The 15,041-nt window shown below is 38.1% G+C and overlaps 1 protein-coding gene across 1 annotated transcript; it reads right to left on the bottom strand.

Moving 5' to 3' along the window:
• Positions 1-546: 546 nt before the first annotated feature.
• Positions 547-14,731, bottom strand: Prp6 (pre-mRNA processing factor 6). Its single transcript, XM_074105657.1, has 17 exons — positions 14,517-14,731; positions 14,383-14,442; positions 14,025-14,148; positions 13,242-13,372; positions 12,695-12,954; positions 11,488-11,748; positions 10,492-10,685; positions 9,246-9,516; positions 8,154-8,290; positions 7,568-7,645; positions 6,865-7,081; positions 6,008-6,162; positions 5,446-5,622; positions 5,003-5,136; positions 4,017-4,167; positions 3,382-3,492; positions 547-1,586 (listed from the first exon to the last, which is right to left on the bottom strand). The coding sequence occupies exons 1-17, from the start codon at positions 14,609-14,611 to the stop codon at positions 1,362-1,364; spliced, it is 2,781 nt and encodes a 926-aa protein (XP_073961758.1). The 5' UTR covers positions 14,612-14,731; the 3' UTR covers positions 547-1,361.
• Between the last annotated feature and the right edge of the window lie 310 nt (positions 14,732-15,041).

The following is a 15,041-nucleotide window of genomic DNA, read 5'->3' as shown; positions in this document are numbered from 1 at the left end:
TAATTCAAACACACACAAACCCGCGCGCATATTAATAGAAACTTTTATGAGTTAAAGGTGTTTACAATGCGCTCCGCAATAGTATCTCCCGGCTATCCTGCTGGAGTTGTGATAAAAGGCTTGATTAGATTGATTGTTCTCGTGTTTCAACTTTTTTGAGCATTTTTTGAGAATCTAGCTAAGGGTGCCTTAGTCGAACGGAAAAATGTATGGCAGCGATGAAGTCTATTATTATATTACCTATTATAACATGTAAATTTTTAGCCGACTGCAGAGTTCGAAAATATTATTTTTAGGGTCCCGTGGTTCGGGTGGATATAAACGTCTCGGGTGAAATTGCGTATTTTATATACTTGTTGTACAATATACTATTTGTATACTGGGGCATAGCGTTTGAGATAATTTTCAGGGCAATGATATTATTGAGTTAGTGTGGGACGATAACAACTAAAATAGACCACACCTAATTGTGATCTTCTTCCAGATCTTTACTCGATTCAGAAAAGTGTGAAGGCAAAGATGATAGGGGATAAAATAAAAGTAAACTTTAAGTAACATTAGGTATATTCTAGCTTAAATTAACTTAAAATACATTGAAGTATACGCAAATTTTAAATTGGCTTCTTGTGCAATTTCAAAATTTTTTTGGATGTCTATTTGTTTTCGTCTGGCATTCTATTCAAAAAGTTTTTTTAAGTAAAGCTTACGTCACAGTAAATGATATCGATTAACAACGTAAAACCAAATGCGTCATGCACTTTTTTTAGTCAATAATTTTGTACTTTGACATGTCCACTTTCATTCAAACTAGTACATTCTCAGTATTATAAATCTTTACTAAAATATCCTCCTAATACAACACAAGCACTTTAATATATGGCAGCTTGATAGTTGACAACACCAATCAATAAGGGTTTCTTGATAGGTGAAATATCGCTAGATGGCGTTAGTATCGAAAAGTCTGTTTGACGTGCCTAGCTTGCTCATTTAGTTATTTAACATTTAAAAGTGTTTTTCAAACTTTTTCATGACGCGGCCCCCCTTGGTTTGAAAAATATTTGGTAACCCCTGCTTACCTCCACCTAGTCTGTTACGGACACCCTCATTGACTTGATATAAGTTGTTCTGACATGAAGGCTTTCTTTCTTAACTCTTTAAAACTCGTTCTAAATTTGATATCGTTGCATACAATTTTAAAATGACATTATAAAAGGTTACTGTCAAATTTTTACGGACGATATATGAGTTCAGTAAGTAATGGTTGATTCAATCAATGTCACCAGACATACTAACAATCATTAACATACACTCACCTCAACATTCCAACCAACATAAACGACAGCCAATTCAATACAAACACTTCAAGTGGGCACGGGTAAGTTCTTAGCAACCAGAAGCAGTATCTGTTCGGTGCTACAGCACCAATTCTGGATGTCCTTTGCGTGTTTGCACCAGTACTCCCCGTGGCGCGGCTCTGCCGTTTTGCAGCGTGTTTTGACATCTTCCTGCTGTTGCTCGTTGCCATTGAGAAGCTCGAATTTGTAGAAGAATGCCCAGGCGTCGCCGAGGTCGGGATCGATTTTGACCTGTGGGGAAAAATGGTTTGAAGAAATGTCGAGACTCCTTAACCGACTTCAAATAAAGGTGGTCAATGCGACTACAAAAAAAAATGGGTGATAGAGCTTATTTCAAGGAATCTATCTGACCTAAGCAGAAACTCTACTTTGGCGTGGAAAAAGAATAAAAAAAATATACACTTAAAATTATGTCGGTCTATACATAAGTTCTTTCAAGAGTAACTAAGTGTGCAATAATGTTCGCCATACATCAACGTATAACCTGCATACAGAGAGCTAAAGTGTGTAACTTTTCTTGAAATAATAATTCAATTTTGTTTGACCCAGTCATGGTCGACTTTTCTAAAATATAAAAAAAAAAATGGCCTATTGTGACCTTGGATGTTTTTTTCTGGATTACATTAGTAATGACGTTAAACTCGTGCTATTACTTTATTAATTATACAACAAACAGAATGTATAAATTTTGTAAATTAAAAAAAAAAAAATTAAATTCAATACCTATTTTTTGCGTTAAATATATAAGATGCAGATATCCAACGTAAAGTAGATGCGTCACGAAAATTTCAATAAAAACAAATTGTCGCTTGCTGATGAAAACATCACACATTTTATCATCGCGGAAATGCAATTGCAAAGTCGAGGAACCCGTAAGCTGCGTTCTTTAGAAGTCAGCAAGACATTTACGGCACCGATACATTTACGACTGGTGACGTGCGCAGTCAACTATTTCTGTACATTCACAATTTATGCTACTTATAACGTTTTTTCTTGAGTCAAGTGTAAACCTGCAAAAATTCGATCATGTAGCATTACATTGCTGCGCTCGATTGACCACTTCGAAGTCGTTTCCTTTACGACCTCGCAATGTAGTACAAATTGCACAATTTTTCTTGCAAGTCCAAAATGATATTTTAAAAAATAAACATTAAAGTGACTGAAATGTGAATTAAATTATAACGTATGGACCGATTTATTTCACCTCTGAGAGATTCACCATTAAACAAAAAAACTTTCAATGACTATCTTTTGGTTGCGTTAACTAATTTATAAGATTGTTCTTTTCACTGCTCTTTTGTTGTGGTGTAGATGCTTTTTAAGGTAAAATTGATACTATTTTCAGCTCGATACCACCCACGCAAATTCAAAATTCAAATAATTTATTCAGTAAATAGACCGCAATGGGCACTTATACACGTCATTTTTTTTAAACTACCAGGAAACTACCTTCGGAAAGACCATCATTGCCAAGAGCAATGCGCCGCAAGAAACTTGACAGAAAGTCATTTTTTCAAAATAATATAACTACAAATATAATACTTAAAAACTATAGTATACATTTAAAGAAAAAATTACATGAAAAGAGCAATAATAATACAGGGACGTATGGAGTCCCTTAGTTACAAAACTATACATAATATGAATATGTAACTATATCTACGTTCAGTGGAAGTGTAGAATGCTTCCACCGTCATAAAAAAAAGATTCTGAAATAAACATTTCAGGTCAAGTAACCATTAAGCTTTTGGAGCTTGAAGCTCACGCCTGCCGCCCCCAAAGTACACACGCACGCATGTCATGCTCTGAAAGCAGAGGGTACCGAGGGTACCTTCCGTTCCCATAAGCCCTATAGGATCGTCTAGGGAACTTCGACGTCGCAGGCCTGTGACTAGAAATTAAACTAAAAATATAAAAGTTTACGGACGAATAACAAAGTGACACAAAGTGTAACAAAGTTCCTTTTTTTCCGGCTGAGGTAGGCACCCTAAAAAGCCTAAAAAAATTGTAGAACAAGAATGTTTACCGTGCGGTTGAACCATTCCCTGCACTTGTTCAGTTTCCTCTCAGTCCAGAACAATTGCGAGACTGCCAGTAACACGTGCGCGTCGTGCTCGCATTTCTTCAGCGCGTCCACCTGCGCCGATAAATTGCATTATCGATCTGACAGTTCGATTCGACTGTCGAGTAAGATAAAGTGATCATACAAAAATCCGATGACCGGATGGTTCTTATGGTTAATGGCATAAAGTTGTATATATTTTTGAAGTTAAGCGTTTTCAAAAAAAAGTGAACCTTTCTTATTTTTGAAATGTTGGAAAAAAATAAGTTTTTCCTACTCCGAATCAAGAGCACAATCGATTCCGATCGTTTAAAAAAATGTCCCCATTTTTTCATACAAAATTTCATGAGTCAGTTTTGTCACGCCCATACTGTGTATGAAAAAAAACGTCACAAAACTGTCATTTTTTTGGTGACATTTATTTAAACTATCGGAATCGATTTTGCTCTTGATTCTGAGAAGGAAAAACCATATTTTTTCCAAAATTTAAAAAAAAGGAAAGGGTACACTTTTTTTTGAAAACGCCTAGTTATGGTAACGTGCATATATTTATGACCTTGATTGTATTTGCTATAAAGTTTTAAAGGAAAATAACTTACACTTTTAGTTTTCCTCTGCGGACGCGACTCCATGAAGATGGCGTCTGCCCACAAGCGGCCCGCGGTGGGGCACTCCTGCAAGGCTTTAGCCATCACCGCGTTCGCTATCTCAGCGCTGCCATTCCGTCTTTCCAGGCGGACGCTTTCTAACCTGTCAATGTTTACGAAGTTTTATAAATCTTCGTTAATAAAAGCAAAAAAGATAGGTATCGGAAATATGTAGCTACATTTTTTTGTGTCCTGTCTTTTGACCAAAAATCATTTTGAAAATTTGAACTTGGCAACCAAAAATTTTTACAACTACACTTTTTATAAATTACTGAGGTGTCTAAATAATTAACAGGTTAATTTAATCTTACTTAGATTCCATCCATTGATTAGTGTTAACATACGGTTAAATGTGATGCCGTCTCCGTCTATTCGAACAAAACAAATAGAGACGGCATCACATTTAACCGTCAGTTAACACTAATCAATGGATGGTGAAACAGCCCCTTACTTTCTTTCATAAAAAAGATCATTTGACAAATGAAAATTTAGCTACTAACGCAGAATTTAGAATGCAGATATTTGGATCGCTCTTTATCTGCGCAGGTTTAGATGTAGGTAGGTATATAATATATAGGTATAGGTATAGAATTTAAGCATGTCCCCACATGTTAGTAGTTATAGTAGTAGCGTATTCGTAGCGAAAATTTGACGCTCTATGTTCTAAAAATGGCCTAAATTCCATATCAATTCTGTACAGTACTACATACAAGGAGGGCACTTCTAAGTTTTTTACCTAAACCTAGCTGTGTATTTTTGGGTTGAGTTGCCGTAAGGACCAAAAACACAATTGCTTTTGTTTACTTCATTTTAGTTTTTAAATTTTATATGAGATTTATAGGAGATAGGGCGTGCAGTCGGGTTAAATCCATTATGGACTAGGAAGGGAGGGAGGGCTAACCTAACTGTGTTAAGATTTATTTGTGTAACATTCTTACCATAACTCCGCGTTCTTTGGATTCCTAAGTCTTGCTTTCTCTAGAACCGATCTGGCTTTAGTGATGTGCTTCAATTTCTCCTCTAACCTCGACAGCAATATCCACATGGGCACACTGGTGGCACATTTTTTCAGCTGAGAGAAATGTTAAATATTAACATAAGCCTTTTATTCGGGAATCGGGATTTTTTTTCATGATCAAAAAGACCTATTATTTATTCTGGTCTATGATAGCTGGATGGTTCATTATGGTTTGGCATATGATGTATGAAAAATTTCAATACTTAAATTTGTGTAAATTGTTGATGTGTTTATGTAACAAAAATATTTACATTACACAATACACATGCACACATCGCACACTAGCAGAAGCATCTATATCACTATATCAGTGGTTGCAAAGTACCAATGTTTTTATTAAAAAAAAGCAAATAAATTCCTTACCCCTTGCGTGTAAGTGTTGTGCGCATCTTCATCCTTGCCCATCTGTTCTTCTATCTCTCCCTTCATCATGTGCAGTTTCGCGTAATCACCGAACACTTTGATGGCCTCCTCCAAGAGTTTCAAAGCCACCTCCATATTGTTCAACGCCCACTCTAGTTTAGCCGATTTTATCATCACCTATTGAATGATCACGTTATATTTAGGCAATTGAAGATATTATAGGCACATTTATTTTTATGTAGATTTATAAAGATAATAATTTTTCGGACAGCTGCTACTTTTATTAACATTTTACTAAGGTGATTATTTTGAAAGCATGTGTAAACTGGTAGGTATCTCAAGGTATTTGAATACAATTTCAAGCAATTAATTAATTGATTAACCATTTTGGAGTCATATCCATAATTATCCAGTCCGATTCCTGCTTTTAACTCGTTAGATCCCCAGTTCAGTGTTGTACAGTCACCAGCATTAATATCTGCCACAGCGGAGCGTGCAAAAATATCTGACACGTCCTTCCAGCCCTAGAAATAGAGTCGTTTTATGCACGCTTGCACTGTACTTGTACTGTTGCGCGAGCCTTGGCCAGCAGTCGTCTCGCTCTATCGTACTCTTTGTTCTCGCTCTCAAGTTTGACAGCGGCCAACCAGATCTCTTCAGAGTTGGGGTTCGCTTGGAAAGCCAGAGAAAGGATGCCTCTGGCGGCTGGGACGTCACCTTAAAGACAATTACTAAGTTTAAGACGGGAATTGGATACTTAAGTAAAGTTTTTTGAAAACGTGCATATAAATGTCTTATTTGATGATGGCAATATTGAAAAATGACAGTTGACATCTCGTGTTTTTTTCCTTTATGTATGAAGTCATAGCTTGTTTGTCGTAACAGCCGCCAAAAAAAAAACATTTAACTATGGGGAATAAAATTCAAAGACCTGTCTTTCTCTGCTCTTTAGGACCGGGACTATCGAAAAAGAAATCATTACTATTCCTTTGGCTTTGCCGTAGCCAAGTAAAAACTCAAGAGAGCTTTCCATCCTATACAGAACGAACTTTTATTTGTTACTAGACTTTACCCGCGGCTTCGCATGCGTGAACCATTTAATCTGGTAGTTTAAATTTCCAAAATTTATACCGTGCTCTTCATTGCCGTTGTAATAAAAACATCCGTGCAAAATTTCATGCAAAACCCAGTGATTTAAATTTCAAGATTTTATCCCTATCCCGTGGGAATATCGGGATAAAAAGTAGTCTATCTTTTATTCCAGATATCCATCTACATATTAAATTTCATCCAAATCCGTCCAGACGTTTTAGCTTGAAAAAGTAACAGACATACTCACTCACAAACACAAATACAGACTCACAAACTTTCGCTTTGATGATATTAGTAATTAGTATATCAGTATTAGTATTTTCTTACCTGCAAGCCACTTGGACTTAGCCCCCATGAGCCAAAGCACCTCGCTCTTCGGACAATGCGCGACCGCCCTCTGAAGCAACGCCTCTAGACTCGCGCGGGTGCCATGTTGCTTCTCTAAGTACGCCGCACGCAACCATATCGACTTCTTCGAAGGGAATACGGACAGTGCGTACCCGTATACGGCACGGGCACACTCGTACGCGCCTTCGTTCGCGCACTGCGAAAGAAAATTGTTTTCGTTAAAAATTTAATTTTTAGTACAAGCTTTTTTGCTGGCTGTACTTTTTGTTGACTGTCAAAAATCTAAATCAAAACGTTTATTCTGCATGTGAGTAGTAATAATTACAACTAATTACATATAAATTACAATATAAATAAAAAAATACAGGGATGATTGGGGGTTAAGAAACTGTACTTGCATTGTCATCTAAACTACATTTACGTACAAAATTACAAGTCGATGCCGTTAACCATTGAGGAGTTCCGTCCTGCGAAGGAGTTCCTAGCCGGACTACCGGGATGTCACTGTCAGATTATTGTATTATTACCAGATTTACATAAGTACGCCGTGCTTGCGTGGATATTTGTAATCATGGAGGAAATATTCCCGCCCTCCCTCATTATAGAATTGTAAAATTAAAACCTAAATGTTTCCCTTCGAATTTATTACGATTATGTCTACGTAAGAATAATGTCTTCTTACCGCATCAGCGTCTTCCATCCATGTATGCTTTTGATCTTCTTGTTCAATGCCTTGTCCAATAACAGACCGGATTATAGCCTAGAAAAAAAAAACAAGTAAGTAGTTTAATTTCGAAGAAAAATACGCAAAAACCAACATCAAGTGGCTTTATCACCCCAATATTTAACGTCAGTTAGAAACCAGAAATTTGACTCTACTTCAAAATTCGAAATGCTTATTTTTTCCCTGTTTTTTGTATTCGTACAATCACCTCTGTCCACCTAAAAAGCAGTAAGACAATAGGTTTTAGGTTTTTTAATAGTTTTAGGTAGCATTGGTTTTTCGTAGGGCAAACTGCCATGAAATAGGAGCCACGTCGAGCGGGGCTTAGACGACTTGGTGGACCAAAAAGAACTATACGAATGTTAAACAATTTGGACAAATCTGGAACTGTAAGACCCCAAAAATCAGAGCCTCAAACTTACAGAATCATACACATAAATAACCAAAGTTTACTCACGAAGAAGCTTTTCTTGTTCACTATTACCAAAAAGTAAAAACCATTGCTGTTTGTGTCCCTTCATTAATAATAATAGAAAATACTAACCTGGCAAGTGTGAACAGCACCAGACTTCTCCGCCTCCATGGCCTCTTTAAACCAGAGCTCGCGGTTGATCTCCACACCATTCGCGCTAAGAGACGTAATCGCACGATCGACGATCTTTTCCACCATGTGAGTATTACCTGCATAAAAGTAGCCATGACGCAATTTTTTTTTATTCGACTGGATGGCAAACGAGCAAGTGGGTCTCCTGATGGTAAGAGATCACCACCGCCCATAAACATCGGCAACACCAGGGGTATTGCAGATGCGTCACATCTAAATGACGCTCTCTCTTTTTGCCTCATGAACATCTCTCTGTCTCTCCCTCCCTCGCTTTCCTTCTGGCGCTCTCTCCCTTTCTCGCTCTCTCCCTCGCATTCTCTATCCTCACGACACGACATGTCAGATGCCGACTTAAGTTGTCGTTTCAAAATATGTACAGTCGAATAAACTCAATCATGAACCAGGGTGTAACCTTTAGGCACTTGTCCCACCGCCGACGATGAGCGAGAAGCGAGCAGAGCGAGTAACTAGAAACGAGTGGGCGAGCAGTGAAAAGCGAGTGTTCGAGCACGACGGGCGATTACTCGCTCCACTCGCTCGAGCCGGGCGGCCGCCAAGCTAACAGCGCTGAGCGAGTATCGCTGAGCTAGTTTTATAGCTCAGCAAGTTTTATAGCTCTTGTCGCTGCGACAAAAGATGTAAGAGCGAGTTCTCGCCGGCAGTGTGAACCGCCAGCGATCAACTATTAATATATATGTCTCTTTTACTCACACAGGATCTTATATCTTTTGTTCGTTTCTTGAGCGAGAAAATAGTCGATAGCCAATCGTTTCCTCGCCGGCGGTGAGACAACTGCCTTAAGCCACTAATGTCATGTTGCCATCTCATACTTTTGTCAAGGAAGTCATAGTGAAATTGATCATTAAAAGGCCAGCACCAATAACTGACACAACAAAGGGTAAATAAATATCTGATACAACCCTATTTCCCGGGCCGGTAGGACGTGTCAGATATTTCTGCACGCTCCACTGTGGCAGATATTAATGCATATATGACTGTACAACATTGCACACGAGCCATTTGTTAACTCACCATGCGCCTCTTCAAGCTTGGCAGCAGTCACCCAGATCTGTCTATCAGTGGGTATATTCTCGCGAGCCTTATTCAGCACCTTTCTTGCGTTCTCATAAGTTTCCAGTCGAGCCAATGCCAGCCACAACTCTACGCTAGTGGGGCAGCATTCGACAGCGCGCGATAACAAAATACGGGCGTCTTCTGGATTTTCTAGTTCGACCGCTGCCTTCCATAGACGGACTGAATTGGGAATGTGTTCTAGGGCTTTGCGGTAGACGCGGCGTTTTGCCTGTGGAAATAAAATTAGTATTAAATTTTGTGAACTTGCAGTTGATAAATTATATTCATGCACAGAAAACATACATAATTCTGACAATCTGATGACTATGATTGATATGATAGGTTTCGAAGCGACGGCCCTTTACCTAGTTAAATCGGTCGCTTCGAGTGTGGATATATTCACACGCCGTGTGGCAGGTTTCTGGCGGCGTGCGTGATGACAGCTCCTCGCAACCTATCATTTTCAGGTTGCCCACCTATTGCCCCTCGTGGGTTCCAATTATCTTGCATAATATCGATTCTCCGAAATACACTTAGCATAACAGGTAACTCATATTTTTTTTAGCCGAATGATACTTTTGCATAATCATTACTTTGCATAATTATCAGTTCGAATAATAGTCATTTCTCAGAATATTAAATAGCAGAACATTAGTATCGCCGATTTTTATGTGGCATAATGGCATAGCAAAATACTAGTTTGGACTATTTTATTTTCACGGAATTTTAAATAGCGCTGACTAACATGGCGTAATAACATAGTTAAAGGAACTAACAGCTACCATAAGAATGGGTTAAGGTTAAAGTAAGGCCAGCAAAGTAAGCGTGCTGTAACAGCAGCAGGCAAAGTGTCAGAAAAGAAAAGCAACTACATAGTAGGTTGGGTTAGGTTAGAACTGCGACCACAACAGCGCGCGAGCCGAGCGAGCAAAGCGAGCGTGCCGCGGCAGCGGATAGCGAAGCGCCAGAATCTTACTGCTGCCAATAAAGGTTAGGTTAATATAGAACTACAATTAATTTGATTGCAAGGAGTGTGTAGTAAAATTTTATTCTGCTTTTTATTATCCTTATGCAAAGTAATATTAGGACTGCAGTTGCAGTCTGCGGTTGCAGACTCACCACCTCAGGCCACAATTCTTCGCAACCTATCATCATTAGGTTGCACACCCATTGCCCTTGACCTGGTGTATAACAATGACCTTACCTTAGGCTCTTGTTCAAGGTCAGCCGCCTTCACCCACACCCGTACACTGTGCGGCAGGTTTCTAGCGGCGTGCGCGATGACAGCCCGAGCGGTGTCCCGCGGTTGCAGACGCGCCGCCTCAAGCCACAGCTCCTCACTGCTTGGGTTGACCTCGCAACCTTTCATTATGAGGTTACGCGCCGATTGCACTTTACCTGGTGTTAAAAAAAAAACCTTACCTTAGGCTCTTGTTCAAGGTCAGCCGCCTTTACCCACACCCGGTACACTGTGCGGCAGGTTTCTAGCGGCACAGTAGCGCGATGACAGCCCGAGCGGTGTCCCGCGGTTGCAGACGCGCCGCCTCAAGCCACAGCTCCTCACTGCTTGGGTTGACCTCGCAACCTTTCATTATGAGGTTACGCGCCGATTGCACTTTACCTGGTGTTAAAAAAAAAAGTTTGCGTTAAAAAATTAACTTTCGTTTGAAAAGTTAGTGAAGATGTTTGTTACCCAATCACGTAGGTAATAAAGGTCTGAATCGATTTATATAAAATTTGGTATGAAGATAATTTAAGTCTCAGAGAAAGACACAGGGTAGCTTATATCCTTGAAAATAGCAAAGTTTTAGCAAGATAGCAGTAAACAAATTCTTCTATGCAGACGAAGTTGTGGTCAACAGCTTGATCTCATCATCATATCAGCCGAAAGTCGTCCACTGTTGGACGATGGCCTCCCCCAAAGATTTCCATAATGATCTGTCTTGCGCTGCCCACATCCATAGTTCCTGCCAGCAATAACTGTTTCTGTGACAGGCTAATTGGCACTAGTATTGTGAGATCTGTTTGCTAACTTTGAAATTCAGTCTGCTAAGTAACAGACCGATCAAACCTCAATTAAGGTTTTTTTATGAATAAGGCTGCAAGACTGTAATGTCAAACAGACCTCTCGATACTAACGCCCTCTAGCGATATTTCGCCTGTCAAGTCAAGAAACCCTCATATTATCCTAATTACTTACCAGTAACTTCCTCCAATCGAGCACTAGCGATCCAAGCGGGCGGGTGATTTGGATTAGTTTCACGTACAGATTTCAGCAGTAACCTGGCCTTCTTGATGTCATTAATATCGCCACCATAAGTAGGTATCATGGACTGTAAATCAGTGAGGTAGCCCTTTGGATCAACTACGGTTTGCCCTGTCACCGAGTCAGATACTTGGGACAGTTTGACTGTCATCAATGTGTTTCGGGCTTGACCAATCTTACGCAAATCGAGGTCGCCTGTAAGAAAGATGTTAAAAATAACTAATTTGTATAGCAAAGTATTTAATTACAGTTATAAAACTCATAATTCATAAATTATAAACATTAAAATATGAGTATGATTGAAAATTCGAGATCGGGAGACCTTATCCTTATCATTCGCTATTAATATGTCCAGTAAAACACTTATAGTACTTGGATAACACTTTATTCAGCTAGGGAGCTGTGCTTGCATGCATACATGGGAATGTGTGTCTACCCTACATCAATCACTTTTTAATATAAAAAGCAAGAGAGTTCTACCCACTTAATTATAATGTACATGACAACTATGTCTATTCATTTTTATTAATACAGAATATACATAAACTAGACTACATTCAGGTGTGTTGTTCTATGCTCACATCTCACCTATTATTATTTATTACTTAATCAAAATAAAAGGCAAATGTAACCAGTGATGAACAAGTAAAACAAATTATTCAAACTTTCTCCTTCAGGCAAGGTTTTATTTCAAATTTTAATATGCTACCTAAACTGCAACAAAAATTTATATCGAAAATACAAACTGAAACATAGATGCACAGAAAAACCACAAAAAGAGACCAGCGCTGGGAATCAAACCCAGGTCTGCTACACTGCTACACCACCAGCACCTGCTACATCACCTGGAGTCCAGTGGTGGTGTAGCAGCACGGAATGCTGAGGACCTGGGTTCGATTCCCAGCGCTGGTCTCTTTTTCTGGTTTTTCTGTGCATCTATGTTTCAATTTGTATTTTCAATATGGATTTTACGGTGATTGTAAAAGTAACATAATTTGGAGTTGAAATAAAAAAATCAAAAAGACTCCAAAAACCAATCTCAAAAATTTGAAATAAGTAAGCTAATAATAAAATCCCAATCCAATTCAAATAGCTAAAAAATGTAATATTGAAAGAAAAAAGGTTATTAAAGAAGGGTTACCTGATGGTGTTAACATTCCAGGTGTCATGACTCCAGGCATCATCGAAGCAAGCCCAGACCCAGGGTCGATGGAGGATGACGACTCTCCGCCCAGGTTCCTTGACAGCACACTGTCTGGCAGTGGTGTGAACTTTTCAGCACGAGGATTCCTCTGTTTCCTGTTACGTGCATCACCAACTTCAGGTATGGCTGCCCATTCATCTTCTGACACCATTTTCAGTTCTCGTTTCAGATCAGAAAACTGCTGCTGGATCTTTGGTCTGTGAAATGTAGTTAGTTGGTTTTAAAAAGGTAATGAACTATAATAGTTCCACAGTATTTTACGAAAAACACAATTATTTTTTATAACTTTTTAAAAATTGTTTAGAAACCATAAGTCACACATTCAGAGATCTGACCATTTGTGACTCAAGAATAAAACAATTGTGATTTTCATATTCATAAATGTGATAATTGAGGAGCAAAAAATTATTGAAATTGGTGTGACTCAGTTTATATGAATGGCTCTGTATCACAATTGTATTTTTGCTACAAATTTATTTTTTACCTTTCTTGACGATATCTCTCCAAGTCTTCCTTCAACCGTTTCTCTCTGTACTCTTTTCTTTTCTCATCCATTCTCTTGTCAATTGATTCATAAATAGCATCTGCCTCAGCATCATCTTTGTCATATGGATCCTAAAAAAATAATAGTTAACTAACTTAAGATCAGGTATTATTCTTTTTTTCGGCCAATGATACAAGTATTTCAATAAACACCTAATTAAACTTATCATACACACACAAACATCACGCCTGTATTCCCAATTGGGTAGGCAGAGCACACAAAACATTACCGCTTTGGGGCCATTTTTAGCAATTTTTAGGTTTTAACTTTGACAAAAAACGGCACAATAGTGACAGGTTAAACTAATTATGTTGAAATATTGTGTCCTTTATAACAGGGCTTCCCAAATTTATTTGTACAGTGACACCCTTGGACTTTACCATTTCTTTATGACGCTCCTCAACCCAGTCCCCAAAAGTACTGACCAATTTTAGTACTAGCAATCTAGTAACAGGTTATCAGAAAAACACTATTTGGACATTTATAATTTTTATTCGAAAATAAGAACGAAATCAAAACATAAGCATAAAAATAAAAATAAATTTACATGCAGTGCCCTGGGACATCACAACACACAGTTTGGGAAGCCCTGCTTTATCCCTATAAACAGGTAGGTATATACGAGTTCCATATGAAAGTCTGCAAAAAAGGAACATCAACTCCACTCATCCAACTTGCACTTAACCACTTAAAAAGTGAGTATTAGATTAATGGCATACAAACCTTAGAGAACAAGGACCCGCTGTAACCGGAAAATTCATCATAATTTGAGTCATTTAAGTCTTCATCATCATCTTCTTCCTCATTTTTTTTTCGTTTAGCAGCTGGTGGAGCATGGCGATCATCACTGCAGTAAAGAAATTGACAAAGTTAGATTCTAATAGTGTGCAGTTTACACAATGTTATGAAAGGAAAGGAAAACAACAAAAATCACATAGACAATAGGAAATTTGTAATGCATGTGAGAATGCAAATGTAACATTAAAAAAGAAGCCAGTATAAATGAGCAGATAGAGTTCCCTTAGCTATAATTGTCTTCAATCATAAAGCTTGTTTATTTATTTATAGAAATCGTACTCACGATACATCGTTGGCGTCTCGCGCTGGACCAATATCAGATCGAGTAGTGAATCCAGTAGCACTGAAAATAAAAAAATATCATTAAAGTACCACTATAAATTAAATAAATGCATATCGAATCATTTAAATACGTACCCTCTACCAACACCAGCTACATAACCTAGAGGAGCTGGAATGCCAAGAAAATGTTTTTTGTTTTTGTTCACGAATGCTTGTGGCGGCACCGACATGGTTAAAGATATCTCTTTAATCTAATTCTATAATATTAATTTAAGTTATTCCGCAAAAATACACAATTCCGTTGCGAACGCTATTTGACAACTTTGACGTTTACTGTTTATTTTTATTATAAATTTGACTCCTCCGGCTAGTATAAAGAGATCAAATCCATACAGCCAAATGAACGTCCATTTACCATTTAGAATATATATTCTATCTGTCTTGTTTCTTGAAGCTCGTTTCATGATAACTTGTATCTTATTTGTAATATCACAAGAAATATTATTTGACTCTTTTTTATCAAACATATAATAATAGTATAAATATTGGTATGTTTGTATTTGTGCCAGTTCCATTTCCCAAATGCAGTGCCAAATTCGAAATTCGTATCTCGCCGTCTCGCTGACGCTAATATTATTTAATACGAAAGTGAGAGGGAGG

This window comes from Choristoneura fumiferana, chromosome 23, assembly GCF_025370935.1.
Source record: "Choristoneura fumiferana chromosome 23, NRCan_CFum_1, whole genome shotgun sequence".
Classification (NCBI taxonomy): domain Eukaryota; kingdom Metazoa; phylum Arthropoda; class Insecta; order Lepidoptera; family Tortricidae; genus Choristoneura; species Choristoneura fumiferana.
Note: the sequence above shows the minus strand (reverse complement) of the source record. Positions and strands in the feature narration are given on the sequence as shown.

Coding starts and splice junctions, on each gene's coding strand:
- Prp6 (XM_074105657.1), bottom strand. CDS start 14,611: ATGTCGGTGCCGCCACAAGCATTCGTGAACAAAAACAAAAAACATTTT. Junction 9,517..10,491: donor ACCTTGAACAAGAGCCTAAG/GTAAGGTCATTG, acceptor TTATTTCCACAG/GCAAAACGCCGCGTCTACCG. Junction 7,646..8,153: donor GTGCTGTTCACACTTGCCAG/GTTAGTATTTTC, acceptor TTTTTTTTCTAG/GCTATAATCCGGTCTGTTAT.